The sequence below is a fragment of the Vanellus vanellus genome (assembly GCF_965231255.1).
Source record: "Vanellus vanellus genome assembly, chromosome: 25".
NCBI classification, from domain to species: domain Eukaryota; kingdom Metazoa; phylum Chordata; class Aves; order Charadriiformes; family Charadriidae; genus Vanellus; species Vanellus vanellus.
In genome coordinates, this window is record NC_138930.1 from 3,123,690 (window position 1) to 3,148,314 (window position 24,625).

Here is a 24,625-nt window from a genome sequence, read left to right on the forward strand (position 1 = left end):
CTTTTGTTCCCTTTTTCAATTAATTTCTTCTTTAAGATATGAAATATGTTTATCTTTTAGTTGGTTTAATGTGAATCGGGGTTTGAAGTGACGGGTTCTTGTCTAGTACGCTCTCCTTTCCCCACCTCGCTCCTCCTCCAACATTTTTCTCCCTGAGCTAATCTGGAAGGGGCTTAAAAAGTGGAACCGGTGGGTTTCCTCAGCGCAAACTGGTTGGTTGGTCGGTCCTCAGATTTCTCTCACTAGCAGCGTCCTGGGAACACATTTTAAGGATGGATTCTGGTGTTGCAAAAGTCAACCCTGGATCTCCCAGTGTCTCTTCCGATCAGGTCTGTAAATCTGTCCCTTTCGAAAACATCTCTCACCTTGCGGACCCCAGCTCTCTTTGTGACCGAGTGGTGGTGGTGGTGAGGAGCCTTAGCGATGTCGATTGGTACCTTCTCGTTGGAAAGAATAATGCACCAAAAATGCCACTCACAGAACACAAACTGGGTTAACCTCTCGGCAACAAAACCAATTGGCTTTACGAGGGTGTGAAAAGTTATGGATCTGTACAGTTTCTAATGAAAGTTATGTTGAGCAGAATTTGCGTGTGTGAAATACTGATCCAACAGACAGTATCGAACAGACTCATAACTAACTGTACTTAAATCTTTCTATGCCTCAGAAATGGCTTCTCTGCATTGAAGTAATTTGACCTGCATCACAAATGTCTGGCTCCAGTTCTAAAATCTGGTTCTTTCAGTAACGAGCTGTATCCTTGTTTGAAAAAAGCTCCTGAGACTTTTTTTGCCGTTGAAGATGTGTGTTTGTGTGTGCCTGCTTGTGTGCGTATGTCGGGAGATGCTGCACATGCACATGGAGCACGCACATCTGCGTATGCATGCAAGGTTGGCTTCGTAACATGGGTCTGACAAAGCTGTCATGGAAACCAAACATCCCTGAAACTTAGGGAAGGTGCTTCTTGAAACCAGAAATTGGTAAAAGCATTAGATAAGTGGCTATAAAGTAGAGCCCTGACTGCCCTTTCCCAACAGTTCCTTTCCAGAGAGGGCAGTTCTTTTCTTTCCAGTCCTTCGAATGTGTTGGATAGCAAAATAGAAGGAATCTCTTCACCGCATTTTTACGTGTTAAATTTCACTCTTTCGGCTGCTGTGTGTGAATCGCAGCTGGACCCAGAGCTGAAATTGTTCTTGATTCAATCTCGAGCTGCACTTCAAGCTTTCTTCCCCCCACCGCTCTCCTCCTCCTAAGCCCTGACCTAAACGCTGACCCAGAGATTCTCAGCTTGACAAATCTCCTGTCAACAGCCAAATCAGAGTGGTATAGCAATTAAAATAAACAGCAGCGTGATGGTTCTTGGTATCCAGAGACGAGCCCTATCAGTATTTCCCGTTACAGTAAATGCGGCTGTCACAGCCCTGAGCCGTTGCAGGGATGTATCTAGGGACTCTCGGAGGTCTCCAGCATTTAATGTGGGAGTTGTTTTCACGTCCTAGACTGGTGTGTGGATGTTTGTGTATTTGTGCACACACGGGAGTGTGTAGCTTTTTTTAAACCAGGATGCACAACAGAAGGGCGACTGTCTGTGTTGGCCGTGCGTTGGCCTGCCGCTAACCCTGATCCACATTCTCCCGTTGTGCAGAACGCGCGTCGTTTTGGGCTGGCGTCCAGAATCCAGATGTGCTGGTTGCTTCCCATTAGTCAAGTGGGACAAATGCCGTTAAAACAGCCAAAAAGGAATGCTGCCCTGAGACCCCGCGAAGCTGACCTAAACCCCTGGGTGCTGCGAGGAGGGTGGGGAGAATTGCTTCGCAGTTGCTGGCGAGCGTGCTCAGCACGGCTCCGGCTCCGGGGCCCCCGGCTTGTGTTTTGTGAGTGGATCTCCTCCCTTCCCTGCCCAAAACCACGCAGACGTCAGCAGTCTGTTCCCTTCAGACTCCGATTCTCAGCACTCCACCGTACATCAAATGATGCTTTTTAGTTATTCAATTCTGGTTTGTTTTTCTTTTTTTTTTTTAGTATTTATTTTTCTTTTCTTCTTTGTCTTTTAGTTCGGTTTTATTTCTTTGTGATTAGCTTCGGTTTGAATTAATTGTCTTGTTCTGTTTCCATGACAACTCAGTGTTTGCATCCCACCTGCCGTTGTTTGTTGCTGTTGATGCTGTTTGCTGACCGGATCTTGTCCGGCATATGTCTCCCCATTTCTCCTCGCCTCTTCCCACCTTGCCTCCCCTCTCCAGAAGGTTACATATCAGCCCCTCCTCAAAAGAGTCATCCCCACCCCAGATCTCTCTGCATGTTGACCCCACTTGTTTCTTTTCAAGTTCTCTCCATCTTGTCTCAGATTGTGACCGGGGTGGTCTTCACATGGCTCCATTTTCTGAAGTGCGGTACCTCCTGAAGCAGACAGTGGAAAAAAGGATGGAGTAGGCAACGGGGACGTACCCTCATGTCTGGGGCTAAACGTTTCCCATAGCGGTGTGACAGGAGGGAGCAAGGAGCACGTTGCCTGCTCTCTTGCGCCAGTGCTGGTGCCTGAGGTTGTGCAAATCTCATGGTACTCCCCTTACACCTTTCTCTATGCAGAAAGTCATCTTCTAGGGTTAGTGTCCAGTTGAGTTTGCAGTCTCTCCCTCCACACTCCACTCCTTTCCCCAGCTGCGTTGGAGGTGAGGGCATGCTATCCATTCTCTTCGCAAACCCCCGCATGCGGGAATTCTCCTCTGACATCTCTTGGCTCCCGATGCTGCAAATCTGGAATTCTTCTCTTCCTTGCCTCTCAGTACTGGTCCCTGGGTACTCGTAACCATGCGGAAAGGGATCTGATAGCACGATGGGAAGAGCGCACCTTTCTATGAAGACATCTCCTTGTCAGCTTGCGGGAGGAGGCACAGGCTAGATTTGGCTTTTGTTCAACCAAAGCCCCACTAAATGGAAAACAGCCACTACCTCTCCTGGCAGCGCGCTTCCTGTCTGAAAAGAGCTGTAATGTTGAGCGGCAGCCAGGGAAGTGGGCTGGAAGCTACATACTGGAAAAACCCAGGACATCGGGTCCGGGGGACACCTGAAGGCACTAGGACTTGGGAAGAGCGATGGCAGGCTAAGCTCTGATGTCCTTTGCATTGCTTTTGCATGGATGCAGTTGCCACTGATTTTTTGGAGATGTTGTTCAGAGCGGTTACCTGGGAATAGGACAGCAGGGACAGGTATTTTTCAGGCCCCCAGCACTCCTAACGCTCCTGCCCCCTCGCTCGCCCCACCTGAGGGGAGTTTGCTGCATGGCTGTCTCTGAAGCTGGAGGGATCCCGCGCTCCTTTTCTCCTTAGGCTGCTGCGCCTGTGACTTCTCGGGGTCTGTATCCTTTTGTCTGGGCTTGCGGGATGGGACCGTGTCCTCAGCTCCCTCCCTAGGGCCCCTCTCATCCACTTACCTTTCTCCTTTGTCCGTTCTCCTGCTTCCACCCCTAAGGAAGAGCACCCACCGCGGCCAGCCTGCCCAGTTAGTTCAGAAAATGGAGCCAAGGAAACCGCACCCTCCCCTTTGCGTCCATGTTCTTATCGTGTAAGGTCTGGAAGCTGCATCCACCTCTCTGCTAAGGAGATGCACAGAACATGTCACTGTTTTCTCAACGTTAAAGTTTCATTACCTTGTTTTTCTTATTAATTCTATTCTATTTATTATTCCGCCAGGGCTGAGATGTGACAATGTGAGCCACCACATTGGGTCACATCAGCTAGAAAAAGTATGCAGCATTAAAGTGGGTTTCCCCCTCCCCTCCCTCTCTTTCTCTCTCTTCTTTCTCCCTTCCCCTCCTTGTTCTCCTTCTCCTTGTCTTCCTTTCTTTCTCTGTCGCTCTCTTTCTATTCAGTATCCATGTGGGCATTTGCTAGCCGCCCATAAATTATCTCTCTCTGCATTTTCCTCTCTCTTTCTCTTTCTATCTTTTTCTCTCTCTCTTTTTTACCTATTTTGCATGATGTTTGTGACTCTGAGAGCTGCATCTATCGATGGAACCGTGTCAGATCTTAAAGAGGCTTCGTTAGGGTTTCTATACCCGAAAACCACAAAAATTTCATTAGAGTTTCTCATCTTTTCCACACTCTTTCTCGCTCCAGGGGGACTGCCTCCCCTTGGACGGCTCTCACACGCAGACACTAACTAAATTCTGTCCCGCTCCGGGGACTCCCTCTCCTTCCTTTTTGTATATTTTTGCCTCTTTACTTTTCAAGTGGCGTCTCTCTGGCGTTTGGGGATGTGATACTTCTCTCTTTGTTGGATTCTCTGGGTCCAACAAGTTAAAATCCTGAGAAGTTTCCATCTCCATCCCAGCCTTCTCCTCGCCACCGCCCCACCTCCGCAGCATCCCTCGGGCGCGGAGCGGCCACTGGGAGAGGGCCCCTCTCCGGAGATGGAGAAGGCACCTGGACCGGTTCAGGCCGTGGCGGTGGAGGGGTCGTTGCGTTTTGCTGTGGGAGAAGGTGATATGGGAGTGGGACTCCACTGGAAAAGGGGAGGAGCAGGTTTCCCGGGGCGCGGAGCGGGGAGCTGGGGGCCCCAGCGGCTGTGGAGGAGATTTTTCGACGCTCGCCATGCCAGCTCTTGCCAGTAAAGATGAGAAATTGCTAATAAATTTTTGTGTATTTATCTGTGCTGTGATGGGTCTAATCTTGATCAATGGAACCCTGTTGCTATGAAATATCGCTTTTATGTCTATATTCTATATATTGTTTGTGAAGTAAAAATTTATTTGAAGTTTAATTTTTTTGGTTTTTGGTTTTTGATTTTTTAATTTTTTTGGTTTTTGTTTTGTTTTTAATGAAGGAAGAAAATAAATGATGACAAACCCCATCTATATTTAAATTATCTTTTGCTCTTTTTCTTTTTCTCCCTTCTTTTTCTTTTCTTTCTTTCTTTCTTTCTTTCTTTTTTTGTTTTGTTTTGTTTTGTTTGTTTTGTTTTGTTTTTTTTGTTACCTCTGTGCGTCTCGTCCACAGTTCGCCGTGTGGCCCCTCGCTTCTCCATCTTACCCGTCAGCCATGAAATCATGCCCGGCGGCAACGTCAACATCACCTGCGTGGCCGTGGGTTCGCCCATGCCATACGTCAAGTGGATGCAGGGAGCAGAGGACCTGACGCCTGAAGATGACATGCCTGTGGGCCGCAATGTCTTGGAGCTCACGGATGTCAAGGACTCAGCCAACTACACGTGTGTGGCCATGTCCAGTCTGGGAGTCATAGAAGCCGTTGCTCAGATCACGGTGAAATGTAAGAGAGTGTGAACACGCCTGCGTGAGCGAGTGCGTGGGTTCCCCGACTGTGCACGTTTGGAGGAGCATGCATGCACAAGCGTGTGAGCTGCTGCACGGGTGTATATATGCGCAAGGCACATGTTGTACGCGCAGCAACAGCACGTCTGAGCATGTGTGCAAAGCAAATGTGAGCACGTGTCATGTTTATGCATGTGAGCACTTGTGGAAACGTGGTCGTGCCTGTCAGCCGTCACCGGTGCATGAGTGGGGGTGTCACTGCGCGACTGTGGGTACCTGTTTCTGCTTGTGTCTCTGTGTGTCTGCATGGGGTGAGCCTGTGACTGATCTGCACGTGAGGAGCGTGGGGACACAATTATGCATGTAAAAAGGTAGTTGTGCATGAGTGTGTGTGCATGGGAGGAGGAGCAACGTGGCTGTATGGGCATGTGGTGCCTGACTGCATGTATGTAAGTCCGTGTTGTTTGTTACCAGCCCGGATGTACGTGCGTAGGTGTGTGAGCATGAGCAGAAAGACAAACTCGTGCACGACGAGTGCCATGTGCTGGGATCTGTGCATGCATCTTCGAGGATCCCACGCACAAAGAGATCCACAGCGAAGGGGAAGCTGGTGGCTTGAGATCTTTCCTGGCTTTAGGACAACTGAGCCGTTTGTTATGAAGAGAACTGTGATTCCGACCCCTGCATGCTTGTTTCTGTCCTGGGATATGAGGCTGGCTGGGCAGTTTGCAAGGAGCCTTGGGTGGCTTGAAGCCTGCATGCCATCCTCTTCCAAGGTTAGAGATTCAGCCAAGGCCCTGAGGATCTCTGGCATGTGTGCCCTTGCAGTAGACCCTAGTTCCAGCATCTTAGTGGCCGTTGTTGCCTCAGCAAGAGGGGGAATAACCCCAGCTTCCAGCTAGAAATTCCCAAGAGGAGCACGGGTGCAATCTTCAATCTATTCTGTCCTCAGCAGGGGAGTATTAAAACCCAAGCGGGATGCCCCTGTGGTTGGGTGAGTGTAGAGCTCTCTGTATGAGCTGGTGTCTGCTCTGAGTGTCGGCATTGCCCACGAGGGGTCTGGGGGGAGAGGGGGTGGGAAAGGATGTGGGCGGGTGGGGGAGAGGAGGAGAAATACTTTGGAGAAGGGGAGGGCCAAAGAAAACCAACCCTGTTGTATCAGTGCGTCCAACTAAGAAAGGTCTGACAAAAGAAATGAGTAGGGACTAGTGAATCTGGACATGACACTCATCCTGAGCTTTTGCACAGGGAGTGGGCTCACGAGCTAGCAGAAGGATGCCTGAGGCTGGACTGAGGTGCTCTTTATTTTCCTGAATATTTTCCTCCTTCTCCTTTTTCCATGTCTTATACTATCAATTTAAAAAGCTGCTGTGTAAGATACGTTGCTTCTGCTTCCAACTATTCTGTCTTCTCCGATGGGGAATCTCACCCTGCTGGTACCTTCTGCCTTTTGTCATTTTATTTGCATTCTACTCCCCCTTGTCTTCCTGCGTGTAAGCATCTGCAATCTTTCCCAGGCAGAAGATGAAAGGAGAAGTTAGAGCTGTAGAGGTGCTCAGGTCTAGAGAAGAGGGTTGGAAGGGGTCTAGAGTGTGTAGCGAGGAGAACACGTAAAGCGTGCTGTTAACGGTGTCTGACATGGAGCGTGCAGTCTCCAGCAAGCTCCAAAGACAGTCTTCTGGGTGAGGGACAGGGGGGGATGAGTATTAACACATGTTAATTCCAAGTATTTGTAGTTTTCTAGTTCTGGAGCGCGCAGTCTGCACTGTACCGTTACCTGCACGCTAAACACGGAGAGCTTCGGCAGTGCCGGAGCCGGGCTGCCAGCACTATTTCAGAATATCTGATTGCGTGCTCGGAAGAAGCTTCTGCGAAACTGCTTTTTTCTTACTGCCACGTGAGCCGGCGGATGTGCAGCTGAAATCTGTGCTAATGATTCCAGATGTTTAGCTGAACACTTTCCTTTTGATGGAGCAGTTTAAGGAGGATAATAGAGTGGATAACTAGGTTCATAATATTTCAGCAGCACTTTACCAAACTGCCGCACTGTGATTGGTACTGTGCCTCTGGCTCCTGCAGCCCTAACTAGCCCAATTAGGCACCATTTCAGCATATGTGGGTTTTTTTAAAATGTCTGTTCTTCCTGATTCTCAGCACTCCCCAAGGCTCCTGGGACGCCAGTGGTGACAGAGACGACAGCAACAAGTATCACCATCACCTGGGACTCTGGAAATCCAGACCCTGTGTCCTACTATGTCATTGAATACAAGTCTAAAAGCCAAGATGGACCGTATCAGATCAAAGAGGACATCACCACCACGCGCTACAGCATTGGGGGCCTCAGCCCCAACTCTGAGTATGAGATCTGGGTCTCTGCAGTCAACAGCATCGGGCAGGGGCCTCCCAGTGAGTCAGTGGTCACTCGCACTGGGGAACAAGCTCCTGCCAGTGCCCCCCGTAATGTGCAGGGACGAATGCTGAGCAGCACCACCATGATCATCCAGTGGGAGGAACCAGTGGAGCCCAACGGGCAGATCCGTGGCTATCGTGTGTATTATACCATGGAGCCTGATCAACCTGTCAGCAACTGGCAGAAGCACAACGTGGACGACAGCCTCCTGACCACGGTGGGCAGCCTTCTCGAGGACGAAACCTACACAGTCCGGGTCCTGGCCTTCACCTCCGTGGGAGACGGGCCTCTCTCCGACCCCATCCAGGTTAAGACGCAGCAAGGAGGTGAGCACCTGTGTCCCTGCCTTTGATGCACTGAGCTGCAGGAGGGAGAGGTGTTGGCTTATAGCGTTATCCAGCTGTGGCTGCCCTCTCACCAGAGCATTTTTTTCTTTGTTGGTTCAATATGATTAAAATAGAAATAATTTCCCATGAGCAAGTTCAGTCCGGTGGCTGGAGCCAGAGGGCCTGGTGTGTGATTTCGGATCTGTTTTTTCTCGGAAAGGTTGTTGCTTAAATGGGTGAGGCAAGCAATTATGCAAAGAGAATCCATTTCTGCTGTGCCGTGTTTCAAAGTGAGGTATCTTATTGCTTCCAGTTTCTAAATGTCTTTAATAGACCTAAAAATACTCATTGTCCAGGCTGTGGTGAAGCTTAACTCTTCTCAAAGTAGCCAGAAACTACCTTCTCAGACATGAGTGGGAATGAGCCTTATTTTGCCTTTTTCTAAAATGGGAGCAAAACAAAGCCCTAATTGTCACAGCAGATGTGTTGAACTGAGAAAAAAAGGTGTTTTATCGCAGGTCGTCAGCCAGCATGCTTTCGGGTGCTCTGCTTATGGTGTAGGGTGCTGGTGAGGAAACCCCGTCCTCAATGGGGCTGCTCATGGGCTTCCCGCTTCCAGAATCTTTTAGTACTGGGGACTGGTGGGAAGGGCTGTATCCTGCACTACCAAGAAAGAGGCATATGATCCAGTAGGACTCTTCCATCTCCAGCAGCTTTGGATGTGCTCGAGTCCCGCAGTGGGATTTAACCCTCCACTGCTTTAAAGGAATGACCTGCCCGCTCTGCAGGGTGGCATTTTGCTGCTGGTGTGCTTTTCACACACAGGCTTTGAAGAAAACAGGGCACGAGTCTTCTAATTTGCCAAATTAATGTGGTTTCTCCCATCTCTCATCTTGCCTCCTCTGCCCCATTGGCTCCTTCTCTGTGTCAGTTCCTGGGCAGCCGATGAACTTCCGAGCAGAAGCCAAGACGGAGACGAGCATCGTGTTGTCGTGGAGCCCTCCCCGCCAGGAGATCATAGTGAAGTATGAGCTCCTCTATAAGGAAGGAGACCACGGCAGAGAGGTGAGTGCGGAGAGGAGCAGCACAAAGGGTTGGGGCCCTGAGGAGCATCCCGACCCTCCGTTCCCTGAGGTGGCTGAGAGCGGGGAGTAGGGCAGGTGTCTCTGGGCAGGGCTTGCCTGTGCTCCTTTTTGTTTGGTTTTATTCTTTTTCTTCCCCCTCGCCCACCTCAGGTGCCGAAGAACTTCGAGCCAACGACCTCCTTCACTTTGGAAGGCCTGAAGCCCAACACTGAGTATGTCTTCCGGCTGGCTGCCCGCTCGGCTCTGGGCCTGGGGGCCTTCACCCCGGAGGTCAGAGAGCGCACCTTGCAGTCTAGTAGGTGTCTCTCCTTTTCCCACCCTTCTCTGAGGGGAAGACAGTCAGGGAGCCAGAGATGGTGGGCACAGGGGTACGGAGCTGTGGGGCGGACGTTGGCGGTGCTGCGGCGTTTCGCCCGTCTGGGGTTCCTCTGGGGGGAGGTGGGCAGTGGCGGGGGACACCTCTGGGACCTGCTGCCTTCTCCCTTTGCTGCCCAGATAGCTGAGATGTGGAGGAAGAGTGGGGCCGGTGCATGCTTTGGGGAGGGGAGCAGGGATGGGAGGCCAGTTAGCACCATCCACTTGATGGGATGGGGACCAGTGAAAAGCTCGTTGACGGGCCGCACTGGCCCTCGGTGCTGAGCATGCTCAGGGAGGACGGCACCCCACCGTCGCGCAGCCGCTTGCTGGTCCACCGGCAGAAACTGAGCAGCAGTGGTCTGGAAGGGGGGCACAAGCAATGGAGCAGGGAGGCAGTGGGGGAATCGGGAGGAAGAGAAGAAGGGAAGGTGATCAATCAAAAATCCAAGGTTTTCACCAGCCTTTGGGAAAGCAGTCCTCATGCTCTTTTCCATGAGCGACTTCGTAGCCGTGGGGATGAAGGCCTGCTGGCCCCGCGAGCGCTGGGAACGGTCCCGTCTGGGCTCCGGCAGAGCGGGAGAAAGGAGTCATGTGGAGGCTGGGGAGGGGGAGAAATTAATGACACCAGGATGGAGCGTATGCAACCAAAATGTGCTGGTTTTAGTTTAATGGATTGTCTCCCTTCGCTGTTGCCCTGGGGACAATAACCCTGGATGGCAATATTTCAACCCGGGCTTTTCACAGATCTTTGCTTTTAAATGAGGTGTTTTTTCACTGCATGAGTGGCTGTGGCAGCTGTTCTTTGTGTTTTCTGTCTCCTCTCATCTCTACTAAATCACTCCGCTGCAGTTTGGAGTAGCCGGGAGCAGAACTAACTCAGAAATGGCTCTGGTCACCAGTGTGAGGAGAGCGAGCGCCTGCTCCCATCTCTCAGAGTCCTTAACAAGGGAGAGCAGCGGGCTCTCAGCTGGGCGCCTGCCCCATCTTTCCGTTTTAATTGTCACGTCCTGCTGTCTCTCTCTCTCTTTTCCCTGTCTCTCTCCTCTTTCTCTCCCCCCCAGGAGAGGGAGGAAATGGGACTCTGTTTCTGCATAGACAGAATTCCTTACTGGGGCTTTCTCAGGCCTCCAGTCCATTCAAAGATATTTTGTTTTCTTCTTTCCTTCAAATGTTTTTCCCCTTTTTTCCTTTTATTTTTTTTTTCTTACTCTCTCTACATATCTAAAGAAAATCCTATCCTGACTCTGCTGCAGATCTGCTGGTTCTGACCCCAGTATGGTACTGTCAGAGGGAGCGTCGCTGTGGGGTGGGTGAAAATGAACTGAAAGGACCTGAAAAATAAGTGTCAAACTTACCCACACTCTGCTTCTGTTTTACAACGAGTTTCCCTCTTTGAGATTCGTGGGGTTGGGAGGAAAGGAGGGTCTGGGATTTGTGCTTTCTGGTTCAATAAAAACAGGCTGGAAGAGGGGTGCGGGAGCTGATGGCAGTAGGGCTTAGTGACGCTGAAAATTTTTCCCTCAAGAGTGAAGAGAAGGGGATCTGGGAAAGAGGAATGCTTTGGGGCTTTTTCTAACTTGGCACCTGCCCAGAATGAGGCCTGGTTTATTTCTGTGTAGCTCAGCTTTCATAGGGATAGTTTCATTAATTTAACGCTCTCGAGAACATCAGCTGGGAGCTGTCAGTGTCCTGGAACACAGTGAAACATTTTTTCCTGGCTGGCTGTTGGAGGAACGAGTCAATTCTCCCCGGTCCGGGCGACATCCTTCGGCTCACAGACCTTCTGGCTCGGGACAGGCTTTTGTGTCTTCCCTCTGCAGCTCCTTTTCCGTTCAGCTCCTCCCTGGCCCCCTCCATGCCTCTTCTTTCTTTTCTCTTCCGCTCTCTGCCTGCCTGCCTGCATGCTCTCACAGCCAGATGAAACCAGCTCCCTGCTCTCTGTCTGTCTGTCTCTCGCTGGGCGGTTTCACACCACGATGGCATCTTGGCTCTGCAACGGCAAAACCTCCTTCGTCCTCCCGCAGCCTGCCGCGGTGTTGGGTGCTCTACCCCTCCCAGCTCAGCTGGCAAGCATGTGCCTGCATGCCGCAGCCCTCCCCGCATTGCACACCTTGCTGCACAACACCCTCCACCTCCCTGTCAGGGTGGCTCCTCCTGAGCATCATAACCAAAGTAAAATCCATTAAACTAAAGGTAAAGTATCTTTTTCTTCTTGAAGTAGCTGGGTTTTAACTCTTCAAGTACCAGAGACGTAGATTGTACAAAAATAACGGAGTCTCACGGTGGGAGGAAGCTGGTGTGCCCTTTCTAACTAGCCATGACCTTCCCAGGGCTCCTTGGCAACTCTCCTACTCGGAAATTTTGGAGTGCAAAGCATGTGGCGACAGACAGGGGTGGCAGGGCGGGTGCTGTGAGGCTGCATGTGCAGGTGTAGAGGAACGAGGGGGCTTTCTTACCCTCTGTTCCTTCCTGAGAAAGGATGTTTTCCCCCAGCCGTTAGCTCTGCTCTCCTTCCCTTCCCCCTTCCTCACAGTATATCAAGTGAACGAAACGTATACAAAGTCTATGGTACCTAAAGGGTTAAAAAACATTGTATTGTACAAGGTCAGTAAGGGTCATTCTTGTGGCTTGGACAGTCAACTTTAAAGCATGTAAAAGGTGCAGTTCAGGTGAGTACTGGCTGGTCTCAAGCGGATTCACAAATACAGTCCACCCTGTCGCTGCAGGCTCACGCACGCGTGCGTGGATCTGCACACTCATGTATGTCCTGGAGCCCGTGGGAGGGCGGGCAGGGGTTCCCAAAGAAGCGGCTGCCTGGTAAAAACAGGCCAGCAGACAAAGGTGATGATCTCCTGCCTGGGAGGCTCTCGCCCGGGCTGTGGCTGCCTCTCCAGCAAAGGGGCTTGTTGCAGAGGTGGGCTCGCAGCCTCCGCTTTGGGCTGCAGTGCTTTGCCTCCTGCACACAGCTCCCGCCTTCCCGGTGCTGTCCCCCCCCGCGCGCATGCGCGTCTCCAGGGTCACGCAGGGTGGGCTGGATTGTGAAGGAAACTCACAGTGCCATGAACTCCCCAGATGCGTCTCCACTATGGCCAGCCAGCTCTTGGTGGCTGTTTTCATCCAGGTGCTGTAGTCGATGAGAGTGCCGGGGCCGGGGGCCGGGTGGGAGCTGGGCTTTCTCCCCCATCACCCACCCATCCCCACCCCACCTTTTTGACCAGAGAAAGCGCAAACCATCCCAAAAGGAGGCCTCACTCCAGGGCCTCCCGGTAGGTCCCTGTGCTGGAGCGTAGCGGGTGAGTGAGCGAGCGAGCCCGACCACGCGCAGCAGCCCCAGTGCCAGCAGTGAGCCCAGGCGCCAGCTGGAGCTCCGGCTCTGCTCGCTGGGGCTTTCAGAATGAGTTTCAGGATGGAAAGGGTAGGTCAGGTCAGACCCTCTCTGCAGTGGGTTTCTCAGCCGTGGTGGCTTTGGCTGGACTGCTAAGCAGGAAAGGTGGCTTTAACACTACCAGCCCTTGATGGGGAGAAAAGAGAAGCGAAACGGCGTCATGGCAGGCGCTGGAAGAGGGTTGAGCTTTTCCTCCGTACCCTGAAAGGGACTTGAGTTGCTTCTGGGGTGTGGGAAGGAGCAGCGCACCTCCGTTCCAGAGATGTTGGTGCTGCACGGGTCAGAGCAATAGGGGGAAGGAGATCCCGTAGTGGGAATCTGCCGCTCTGCTCTCTGGACAGGTAACTTAGCAAAAGAGAATGGATTGGGGTCCAAAATTGCCGTTACTGCAATAGCTAGGGCTCTGCTGGCAGCGGGGGAGTGACGCAGTCCGGGGAGCTAGCAGTGGGGCAGGGTGGCATTTTAAAAGCCAGTCATGTGCAGAAACCCACCAGGAGCTTGGTCTGGCCTCGTAGCTCAGTTTCTCTTGCTCTCTCGTTAAGAAAGTCTTATAAATTAGCAGTTGAAGCGTGGAAGGTAGGTAAACAGACTGGGAATGTTCTGGAAGGAGTCACTTTTTATATCAGTATTATTTTATTATTATGATTTCCTTTCTGATATTTTGTTATTTTAAATTACTGGCTTGATTTATGTTTTGTTTTCCAGTTTATTACTTTTGGTTTTGTTTGTTTGGCATATTTTGTCTTATTTTGCGTGGCTAGCCATGGCCGGGGGTCGTCGCCCCCTGCAGTGGGATTTCTGAGGCTAAGGGTTTCATTCTGCCCTTTAAAATACAGCCACAGCATAGCAATAAAGCAGGAAAGTGGGAGGACAACACCCAAAATGTCCTACTGGACATTGCGGTGTAAGGACTTACCCTTTCTGCAAAACCCTCCGATTTCTGTTTGATGGAGGCGTACACAAAGCGGTGGCTTTCACTCCAGCACGGCTTCATTTAGCAGAGTCCTCAAGGCAGGCTGGGCCGAAACATCTGTTTGTGACTCAGGGATGGGAGTGAGAGGTTTGAAAAAATCATTCCTCAGTAAAAGAGCTTTTTCTTGATTGAAAAGCAACGGAGAAATGAGAAACGGTGACCAGCGTTTATCTACTCCCTTGCTTCTTGCAGGTGATGCTTTGGGGGCTTATAAGGACACGCCGGTTCCTGGCAGTGCCTGCAGGGAGTTAAAAAGCGATTTAATGCAGTTTGACTGTGTTGGGTGAGGTTGGATTTGCAGATTTGCCTTGAAAACCTATCACTCTGCTTACCTGGGCTAATTGATTGTAATCAGTGATTGAAAGAAGCCTGCTGTAAGATTTCCCAAAGCGCCCAGGTTACAGTTGGGGTACGGAAGGGGCAGACTCTCTGCCCAGACGTCGCCAGGGTCTCAGGCCCGCGGCACCTCCATCAGCAAACTGCAGTTTCCTGCGCTTCTCCCTGTACCTCCGGGCACGGCCACGGCATAGCAGTGTGCGCCCCGGCACGTAGTGTCTGACGGAGCTGGTGTCAGCGTCCTGCTTCCTACCGAGCAGACCGCGCTAAAAATTACCTACTGCGGCTCAGTAAACACCAAAGTGAGCAGCGCTGCGCCAGAAAGCTGTGGTTTACACCTTCCCCATCTCCTCAAAATCAGCCCTTAGACAGTTGTCTGCTGCCACCGTGAGAACATGCGGCTGCATAGGGCCGCGTTTCCAAAGGTGTCTGTCCTCCTGGGACTTTCAGAAATACCTTGACGTAGTTTAGGCGGAGAGTGCGAGAGGAGCTGGACCTGCTGCCGCTTCTGAAAACCCCGCCGGGTTCCCGAATACCTCGTCAAACCCGCTGCCTGGCTCTGTGCAAGGCTTCTCTCTCAAACCCTCCGATCTAAACACGTTGTGAGCTCATTGCCCGGCATTATCCGGGGCATTACCCCGTGGTATTTCACCTCCTTCAGTCTGCGGACAACTAATAACTTCCATCTGGAGGTACAGCCTGTTAAATTTAAGCCTCCTGGCAAAAGATTTACTTTCCTTACTTACTTTTCACAGATCCCTTCAAAGAAATTCGAGATCCCAGAGACTGCAGTTGGGAAACAAGCGCTTTACCAGCCAGGGCAGGGTTTGCCAGACTGCTGTAAACGGGGAGCTAAAGGAAAGGTCTTTTACAGGGTGAAGCTGGGCGCTGAGTTTTGTGCCAGCTGCCCTTAGGGGAAGCAGCAGGACCCTCTTGGCTAGCCCGCTTGCTGTTTTAGTCCTTTGCTTTGGAACATTTCAGTTTTGATGCCCCATTTCATTTCTGTTGGCTTTTTTTTCTTTTCATTTAAAAAAAAAAAAAAAGACAACAACAAAAAGCTCTCCTCTTTTTTAATTTTATCTTCCTAAACCAAATTTTTGTACGTTTTATTTTAGATTTTTTTGTTATCATTTTCCTTTTTTTTTTTCTTTTATCTTTCCCATCTTTTGTTTTTTCCCCCTTCTTCCCTTTCCCTCCTGAATTTTCCCCCCTCGTAGAACCGTCTGCCCCCCCTCAAGACGTAAAATGCGTCAGCACCAGATCCACCGCCATTCTGGTAAGTTGGCGGCCGCCTCCGGCCGAAAGCCAAAATGGCGTCCTGGCTGGCTACAGCGTCTACTATCGAGCGCTGGACTCTGAGGACACGGAGCTTAAGGAGGTGAATGATATCCCCCCAACCACCAGTCAGATCCTACTGGAGTCCCTGGAGAAGTGGACAGAGTATCGCATCACTGTCGTGGCTCATACGGAGGTGGGGCCGGGCCCGGAGAGCTCGCCGGTTATCGTCCGGACAGATGAAGATGGTAATTGCACTTTTTCTGGTTTTCTCCCGAGTCCCCTGGTGAATACGTGTCCCTGGAGTGGGCTTTTCCCGCGCTGGGGAGGACGCGTCAGGTCCCTTCTCACGGCTCGTGTGGTGCGGGGCCAAAGCCTCCTGTCCCAGGCGAGACGCGCAGTGTCCTCTGCTGCCATCTGCCCCGGCCCCTCCGAGCCTTGGCGTCTGTAGGGTTGTCCTTCCCTGCTTTAGGATTGGGGGCTTTTTTTTTTGGATTTCTGGGTTGGTTTTTTTTAATATGAAGCCTCTGAGCCTTGACTGCACCACTTTTCCTGAAAAGATGCTCTTGCTGAGCTAGGAAGCGGCTGAGGCAGCGAGGAAATGAAATCAGAGAAGAGGAGACGATTGCTGCCAAAAACTGTTTTAAAATACTTCAGAGCTCTTCCCACGCATGCCTTGTTACTGGCTCCTCTTTAAGTCGAAGTTTTGGTTAGTGGTAGAAAGGAAGGATCTCTGTTAAAGTTCCAAAAGCCTTCAGTGATGAGCAGTTTAGACGCCAGTTCGGTGGCGCAGCTCAGAGGCTTTTGGCACAAACAGGAACAAAGAGGCTTGAATTTCCCTGGTGTTTCTACAGCAAAATAAAACCAGGACAAAAGGTGAACGTGTGCATGAAGGGAGAGCACCCTCACTGCGAGGGTGAGGTAGGACCCTCAAATACTATAGGTAAAGTAAATAACGTCAGTAAATTCCAGACTTCTCAGGCTTTCTTCCTCCATCCCAAATAAAAAAGAATTTTTTAAAAAGCAGCAGGTTTGTCCCCAGTGTGGGTCCTGTTTCCCTGAGCATCTGCCCACATCCAAATGGATAGAATGCCTTGCTCAGAGGAGGTACGGCTTTCTTGCAGATGAAGCTGTCATGCACTGTATTATTATTGTTATTATTAATATTTCCAAAAATTCAGCCCAAATTCCATCCGTCTTGTTTCCTGTCCTGAGATTGCCACCGTCCCACCTGCCCTGCCTGGGAGACGAGGGAGCTCCAAGGGCAAGTCCCCCTCTGCATCCCCTCCACCCTGACACCCCACAGGCAGGACCAGAGCTTTTCTGGCTCATTAGAAATTGGCTTTGCCCTCAGAATGTGATCTGAAGCTATCATTTCTTCCATCTGAGCAAATTGGAGCCTGTGGAAGAACGGCTGGACTGTGCGATGGACCTGTTGCCATGCGTATCTCCGAGCTGCGCAGATTAGATCCCCTAGAACGCTGCCCTGTTTCACTGAATTAAGGCCGGTGACAGATGACGGGATATCTAGCTCGTTAAGTCTCCCCCTTCTTTCAGGGCCGTAGATTCCTGTGTGTACGTCCCGTAGGTGAAGTGACAGGCTCCGGAGAGAAGTCCCCGAGTGACTCTTGCCCTTTTCTTCCCTTCCTCGCAGTGCCCAGTGCGCCGCCTCGCAAAGTGGAGGTGGAGGTCCTGAACTCAACTGCAATCCAAGTGTTCTGGCGCTCTCCAGTCCAGAACCGCCAGCATGGCCAGATTCGCGGCTACCAGGTCCACTATGTACGCATGGAGAACGGCGAGGCCAGGGGGCTGCCCCAGATCAAGGATATCATGCTGGCTGACGCCCAGGTAAGGACTCGCCTCCCACTCCGGTCTCCTCTCGTGGAAGGTGTGAGGGGGTGGGTGCTCCAGCCGCCTCGTCTCATCCCAACCAACATAATGCTGGAGAAAACAGATGGGTGTCTCTGTGACAAGGTATATGTTGTTTATCTGCAGTTCATTTGCATTCCCAGACAATAACTATTGTGGAAGAGTATGAACTGCTGTCCCAGCACTGAACTAAATACCATCCATCCTCCCTGTGTCTGGGAAGTCTTTTAAGACAGGCAAAGGCCACAGTGGAATCTACTAATTTCTCCCACTCTACTTCTTCCTTCATGCTGGCCTGGTAACTTCTGACCTTGTGTGGCTGCTTGCTCAGGGATTCCTTCCTTATGCTGTGTCTCTGTCTTTCCCTTCTTTCCCCTCTTGTATTCTCATGTGCAAAACCTCTCTTGTTCTCTGCCCAGTGGGAAACAGATGACACTGCTGAATATGTAAGTAAACCAGTAAAAATCCTCCCGTCCTGGTTCTGTCCCTTCCCTTCTCCCGCTTCCTGTTGTGGTGTGATACTTTCCTTTTCCGTTATTTTTTTTGCAGTGACAGTGTGCCTGTTTTAAAGCCCGTTGTTGGTGTTCCCATGCATTGTCCCTACCCCGTTCTCTTTGCTCGGCGACCCTGTGTGATTGTGTAGTTTGTCGGCACGCAGCAGTACCGCAGGGTTTTCCCCTCGGCTCTGAAGGGAAGATGAGTCCGCTGCTCCTTTGCGGGGAAGCAGATGGGACGTTGAATTTGGGACTGCCTTGAACATAGGGTTACAGCTGGGCTGGGCTGCAAGCACCTCCGGCTTGTGTCTGAAAAAACACAGTTGGGCTGAAAAGCGTTGGGTATTCAAAGCCCCATAATTCCTAAGCTGTCGGGGCATGAACGAATGCGTTGTGCCCTTAAAGGGCCAAGATTCTTAGATACTCATTCATACAAAGCACTGAATCACTATCGGTGCTTTTACCTTTTAAGTCGACCTTAAAATCAGCTTGGCTCTTTGGCATTGGCTACTTCTGCTAAAATGCGAAATGTTTTCCATGATCTTACAGCTACAAAGCAGTAGGAGAAGGCGTTTCCTTCTTGGAATGTCAGGGTCCCAAGATAATGCGCTGTTAAATTGAATATATTCATGTCTCCTAGAGATCGCCAAGGGCCCTACAAAAGCGAGGGGCCTTTCTTTTACAGATGGAGAAACCGAGTCGCACGAAAGGCAAAGTCTCTTGCCTAAAATCTTAATAAAACTCAGTGGCAAGTGTGGAAGCAGAACAGGTTTCTTGACTTCTAGAAGACAGACCTCGCGCTGTAGCTAATGGCTTCCAAACTTGTTGATTTGAAGTTCTGCTGTTCCGCTCCCTGCGTAGCTTTGGGGGCAATACAGATATTTTCAGGACCAGCAAGTTCTTCCCCAAGTGCTGCCCTGAGATTTAATACTGAAAGCACAAAGGGGCAGTGGGGGGTGAGGGGAGAAGAGGGCCATAAAACATGCACAACATTCACATCTCCCTCCTTTTCAGGGCCTTGGACAAAACCCTGCTGCATATGCTCTCATCCTGTTTGATTTAGCACGGGTATTCCTTTTACAACACGGCCTTTTGAAGGGCTGAATCCTTCACGGGGAAGGGCTGTTCTCGAGGGCAGTCCTCTAACAAAAGCTCTCGGGAGCCAGGTGTGGTGAGGCTGATAGAGGCTGGAGGAAGGAGGCTGCTGGGGATTTAGCAGAGCGCTTTAGCATGCAAGCAGAAAATGTCGTCTTGCACTTTGCGTTAAAGCAATCCCTTTAATATTATGAAGGCATTAAAAAATATCTTTTGAGGAGAGAAGGGAGGGGGGTAATGGAGAAAAAAATGTAATCTCCCTGAAACCGCTGAGACCTCCTCTGAGACGGCATAGTGAAGAGGAACACTTTGAAGAGCGCAACAGCGTTTTGATGGCTGAAGCAGTTTGTGTTGAGATAGGGAATGTGTGAGAGGTGGATCTGGAAGAGAACGCATTGAACCAGGGCCCTGCAGAGACACGCTGTGTTCACAGAGGTTCTGTTTGCCACCGCGCTGTGCGTGCCTCTCGCTCAGGGAACGTGGCGCTCATCCTCCTGCCAGTTGCCCCATCTACCCAGTTGCCCCAGAGTGTCTCATGGTTTCAGATTCAGTGAATGTTCCTGCATGCTAGAAAAGGGCTGAGACTCCTGCAAGGAGGAGAGATCCACCCGTGAGTATGTACCTGAATATTGACATAATTTTCCTTTGGAATCTCACAAACAGGAAATGATCATTGCTGGGCTCCAGCCTGAGACTGCATATTCCATCACCGTAGCCGCCTACACCATGAAGGGAGATGGTGCTCGCAGCAAACCAAAAGTGGTCACCACGAAGGGTGCAGGTAAGAGTCTTTTCCTCAACCCCTGGGATTCATCAGTTTCCTAAAGCCAAGAAGCTCTTTATCCAAACTCAGCTTCTTTCATCCCGCTCCCTTCACGAAGGACAGACTTGCAACAAACGCCATGCTGCCCTGAAGACAGAATTATTTCTAGTAAGGCAGAAACCCTTAATTCCTCACAGGTAGCCCTCACTAAATGACATAATTTTCTCTTCAGTGCTGCAGAAAGCCCAGGCACACCCAGAAATGCAGAAGAGGATGAATTCATTGCCTGTAATCTCTTGTGCTATAAATTCCGGGGCACTAGAAGTAAAGAGAATCTCTGCTGATCTGACACTGTGGAGAGACTGTAGCTTTGGTGGTTGGCACACACAGGTACCCCGAGGAACAGGAGAGCCAGAGGTCTGCTGTCATGGTGTTGACTTGCAAAGATCTGAAAAGCAGCAGGGAGACAGTGGTGGCTTATACTGCCCACTCTCCTCTTCTTCTAGTATCACGTCTGAACATATGTCCCCTTTGCTCAGGACTAGCGGAGGGAAAAGTACTGACAGTGTTGACCTTTCCTCGCTGGCATTTCTGGGACCTGGGCTCTGTCTGCACATACCATCCAGACTCATTCCTGCCTTTGACCTATTCTTCGTGGCAAAGTGTCCGTCAGCCTCAGTACAGAGGAGGCGGTGCCAAGCTGGGATGGCAGGGCCTGCACAGAGGAATGACAAAGGGCAACAGGGTGTCCCTCGCTCCTCCAAACAGTTGTGCTGCAGGCAGAAAGGAGAGGTACACACTCTACCTGTCCTCAGCATCTGCATTCCTGTGGTTTCTGTTCTCGTGGCTAAACCTCTGCTCTGCAGTATGGGAAGAGTTCCGTGCAGCAGAGGGAGACTGTGGTGCCTAGACCTGGAGTTGTCCCTCGCCCAGCCCATCTCTTGTTGGACTGTGGTTACCTTCTCCCACCCCATCTTCCCATACTTTTTCTTTTGGTCCTGCTGTCAAATGATGGCTTTCTCCCCTGTTCACTTCTTTTCTTTGTCTACTACCTTTGCACCCCTGGCTATCTGTTCATTTTCTCCTTAGTTTTGGGGCAGCCGTCTTCACCCACCCTGTAGCAGCTGCATAAACTGACATCATCCCTTGTTTCTGGAAGAACATTGCTCTCTGCCTCTGCAGGGATCGAAGGCCTTTGGTCAGCGCAGCATAATTAACCCGGAAACCTCTGCTCGGGCTCTGGAGGCAGCACAGGCACTCAGCCGAGCGCACAGGACAGAGGGCTCGAGAGCCCTGGCCTGGAACCCACAGGGCTGGAGCCGCGGCTGCCCTCCATGCCCTTGCCTCTTCCCTGTCCTAGCTCACATCTTCATCTCATTTTATGTTCTTGTGTTCAGACAAGTGAATGAGATTTCAGCCTTTCTCTCCCCTCTTGCCTCTCCTGCCTAGTTAAGAGAACAGTACGCAGGAGAACAAGGTTGCTTTCCAGAACACCAACTCTTGCAGATGTTCCAGCAGGGTACATTTGGATGTCAGCATCCAGGCCCCTGTCCTCGCGCCTTGTAGTGTCAGCGCACTGTCAGAAGCCTTTTCCTTCGCTCACCCTCTTCTCCTTCCCCCTCTGGCTTTGCCCATGTTTCTTCTCACCAGCTCCCTGGTTCTCTCCTGTCATTTCCTCCTTCCGGAGGCTCTCTACCCTTTTCATTTTTCTGTCCCGGAGCCTTTCTGTCTGCCTCCCTCCCTTGTCACTCTCTCTTGTCACCCTCCCTCATCTCTCCCCATTAGGATTTGCAGTGCAGGTGATCAGTCACAGAGGGATGTTTTCTCCAGCACAGCAGCTATTACCCAAAACTCAATTTCCCCCAACTTGAAATAGCTATTTTAAAAAAAATCTTTCAAATGGCTCTGTAACATTCTTATCTTCTTTGCAGTGTTGAGTCAATATACCTTCTGAGAGGAGAGATTTCTTTCTTTATCATTCAGGGCTAGGGGCTGAATTTAAATACAGTAATACATCCAATTTTCTCCTTTACTGTCCAAACCAATTGCAAAATAAAACACTTCCCCCCCCTCCACGCTTTCTTCTCACCTTTCTTCCAAACAATATTTGTTGTGCAAATGTAATATTTTCAAGCTCAGCTGATTATAGTAACATTGTGATAAAAACCGAAACATAAAGGTAATGGCATTGTTTTTCTCTTTAATGTGTTTCTTAGGCATTTCCAAGGGGGCCTCTCCCAGCGCTGTTCCCTAGCCATTCTTTGGCAGTTTGAAATGAATAAAGTATTTGTTTCAGAGACAGCCCCTCATCCCCGTGTTCAGATGTCAGTCGATGCAGCAGGCAGAGTGTTTTCCCCAGTTTGACTCTGCCGGGATCCCTGACACAGGCAGCATCCTTCCCTGCCGGCTCCCTCCTCGCATCGTTAGCCGCAGTACGGCTTTCCAACGTGCCGACCCTCGGTCGGACTCGTGCTGCGAGAGTGGGCCGGGATCTCTCCTAACTCCATTCTCTCTCCTTCTCCTGTTCAACCAGAAGAAATACCAGAGAGGAGAGAAAGAAATTAGATCTCTAATAGTGGAGTTGAGTGTAAATGACGCGTGAGCTGCTGGAATTAATGCTCTGGTTTCTCCAGCTTCAGGAACCTCTGGGCTTACACATGTCATTTAACTGTGGCTGTGGGCTTGCTTAGCAGTCGGGCAGTGCCAGGGCTCATTAGACAGAGGCACAGCACTGCTGAGCTCCTACAATATATCCCCCCAAATGTGGGGGAACTAACCGACAGGTTAAGGAGGGAGCTACCTGAAAACACACCGACACCCGGCTGTCTTCTCCCTTCCTCCAGAGGAGAGAAACTGCACAGAGTAAGCAGCATTTTTCCCTACCCTCTGCCTTGCGCAGATTTTGGGCTCTGTTTCTGCTCTCTGTATGCATCCTTCTTTCTGTACCCAACTGGGTGATCAGATGCCTGCCAGACTCGCTGAGCTGGCCTCCCCCCTGCTGCTCAGGACCTGGGGCTGCCCAGACTTCCTTTCCCATCCTTCATTACTTCACCCTCAGCTGCTCTGGACTTCCCAACCTGAGCCAATCTGTTCCAGTCTCTTTCTGCATGAGTTGTGCTGCGTAATGGAGACAGAGAGAGGACGGGAGTTTGGGGGACTCCTGCGTTCGTTCTGCCCTGCCCTGGGAAGCAATCTGCTCGGGTGATTGGGACGGGAATCTGGGATTCAGAGCTCCTGAGCTTGTTCTTCCCAGCTGTGGGAGCATATGTGCTCCAGTGATACGGGAGGAGCTGTGCACACCGTTACATCCCGAGAAAAAGGAAGAAAATAAATCCAGAAATGGTCGGTATCTCACAGCCGACACGTTGGCAGTGCACCTCATTTCCTAAACTTGATAGATCCCTTCCACCTGTACCGCGGGTGGGTAGCAGCAGCACATTTTACAAGGGGATGGTACACTAAAGTACACAGAGTTGAGCTGAAACGTTGTCATTGATTTGAGGAACCTGTTGCTGCAGCTTAAGAGTCTCTGCATCTCCTCCCCAGCCACCCTGTCCCACCTTTGACTGAAGACGTCTCTCTTCTCTCCCAGTCCCAGGGAAGCCCATCCTGTCAGTGCACCAGACAGAGGAGAACACTCTTCTGGTGAAATGGGAGCCTCCGTTGGATGCGGAAGGCCAGGTGATGGGCTACCGGCTCCAGTTCGGCCGCAAGGATGTTGAACCCCTGGCTACCTTGGAGTTCACAGCCCTGGAGGATAAGTACACCGCTCCTAGCATCCACAAGGGCGCCACGTATGTTTTCAAGCTGGCCGTGAAAAGCCGGGCTGGCTTTGGGGAGGAAGCTGTGCAGGAACTCACCACCCCTGAAGACATCCCCAAGGGTTACCCCCAAATCCTCGAGGCGAGCAACATCACTTCCATGTCGGTCCAGTTTGGCTGGCTCCCCCCCGTGCTGGCCGAGAGGAACGGAGCCATCGTCAAATACACCGTGGCCTACCGGGAAGCCGGTTCTCCCGGCAACCCGCTGGAAAAAGACCTGCCCCCCTCCCCAGAGAACTCGTACACCCTCAACGGCCTCAAACCCAACACCGCCTATGATGTTAAAATCCGTGCTCACACCAGTAAAGGCCCCGGGCCCTACAGCCCGACCGTCCAGTATCGGACGTTCCAGCTGGATCAAGGTAGGACTTACCGGTTTCTCCTCCCTCTCTCTCCTTGTAACCGGGGCTGGTGCCGGGAGGCAGAGAGCTGGAGAGGTCAAGCCAGGCTCAGCCAGGCTCGTGAGTAAATGCAGAGCACTCTGGTTTCACACTCAGTCCCTCAGCTCCTCTCTGCCTTGCGTCAGGTAAGTCCCTTTTACCACTTTCTTCTAAGTAAAGTCCGGACACCCTTCTTTCGCTGGCACCTGAAGTGGGGGGCCAGTCGCTATACAGGTGGGAAGAGCGTTTTCTTCAGCTTTTGTGAACAGCCAAAAGAAAACAAAAAAAATAAAAAACAAACCTCAAAATGTGACCTGGGATGGGTTTCCTCACCTGAGCATGCTCAGAAAGCCGGTGCCTCGTTCCTGCAGCAGCCACCCAGACCCATAAGCGCGTGGGCAAAGCCACGCACCCTCCCTCACCCCTCCCCGGGGTTAGGCATGGGGACAGGGAGCACTAGGAGATGGACCTTGGCAAAACTCAAGCAAAGTGTGGAGGAGGGAGCAAGGCCTTCCATTGTTGCAGCAGAAGCCAGACCCAGACTGGTGGGCCCTTTTCCCAGTGCCTGACATTGTCTTCCTTCTCTTTCTTGCTCTTCCTTCCCTCTGCTGCCTTTTCTTCTTTCTCCCCTTCCTCCTCACTTTTCTCTCAGCAGTTTTACCCAAGAACTTCAAGGTGAAGATGGTGACAAAGACATCTGTTCTTTTGAGCTGGGAGTTTCCTGAGAATTACAATTCTCCCACCCCATACAAGGCAAGTGAAATGGAAGAGTCAGAAATGTGTTTAT

At 51.0% G+C, this 24,625-nt stretch overlaps 1 protein-coding gene across 3 annotated transcripts in view; it reads left to right on the forward strand.

The window, feature by feature from the left end:
* The window catches only part of PTPRS (protein tyrosine phosphatase receptor type S), a 164,723-nt gene that overhangs the window by 110,956 nt on the left and 29,142 nt on the right, over positions 1–24,625 (forward strand). For all 3 annotated transcript variants that reach the window (XM_082495277.1, XM_082495279.1, XM_082495278.1), the window contains exons 7-16: positions 4,998–5,267; positions 7,424–8,005; positions 8,937–9,070; positions 9,241–9,385; positions 15,359–15,664; positions 17,071–17,264; positions 17,705–17,731; positions 19,538–19,655; positions 23,230–23,820; positions 24,494–24,591. In XM_082495277.1, coding sequence (XP_082351403.1) covers positions 4,998–5,267; positions 7,424–8,005; positions 8,937–9,070; positions 9,241–9,385; positions 15,359–15,664; positions 17,071–17,264; positions 17,705–17,731; positions 19,538–19,655; positions 23,230–23,820; positions 24,494–24,591 — 2,465 coding nt within the window. The remainder of the gene's footprint in view (positions 1–4,997; positions 5,268–7,423; positions 8,006–8,936; positions 9,071–9,240; positions 9,386–15,358; positions 15,665–17,070; positions 17,265–17,704; positions 17,732–19,537; positions 19,656–23,229; positions 23,821–24,493; positions 24,592–24,625) is intronic.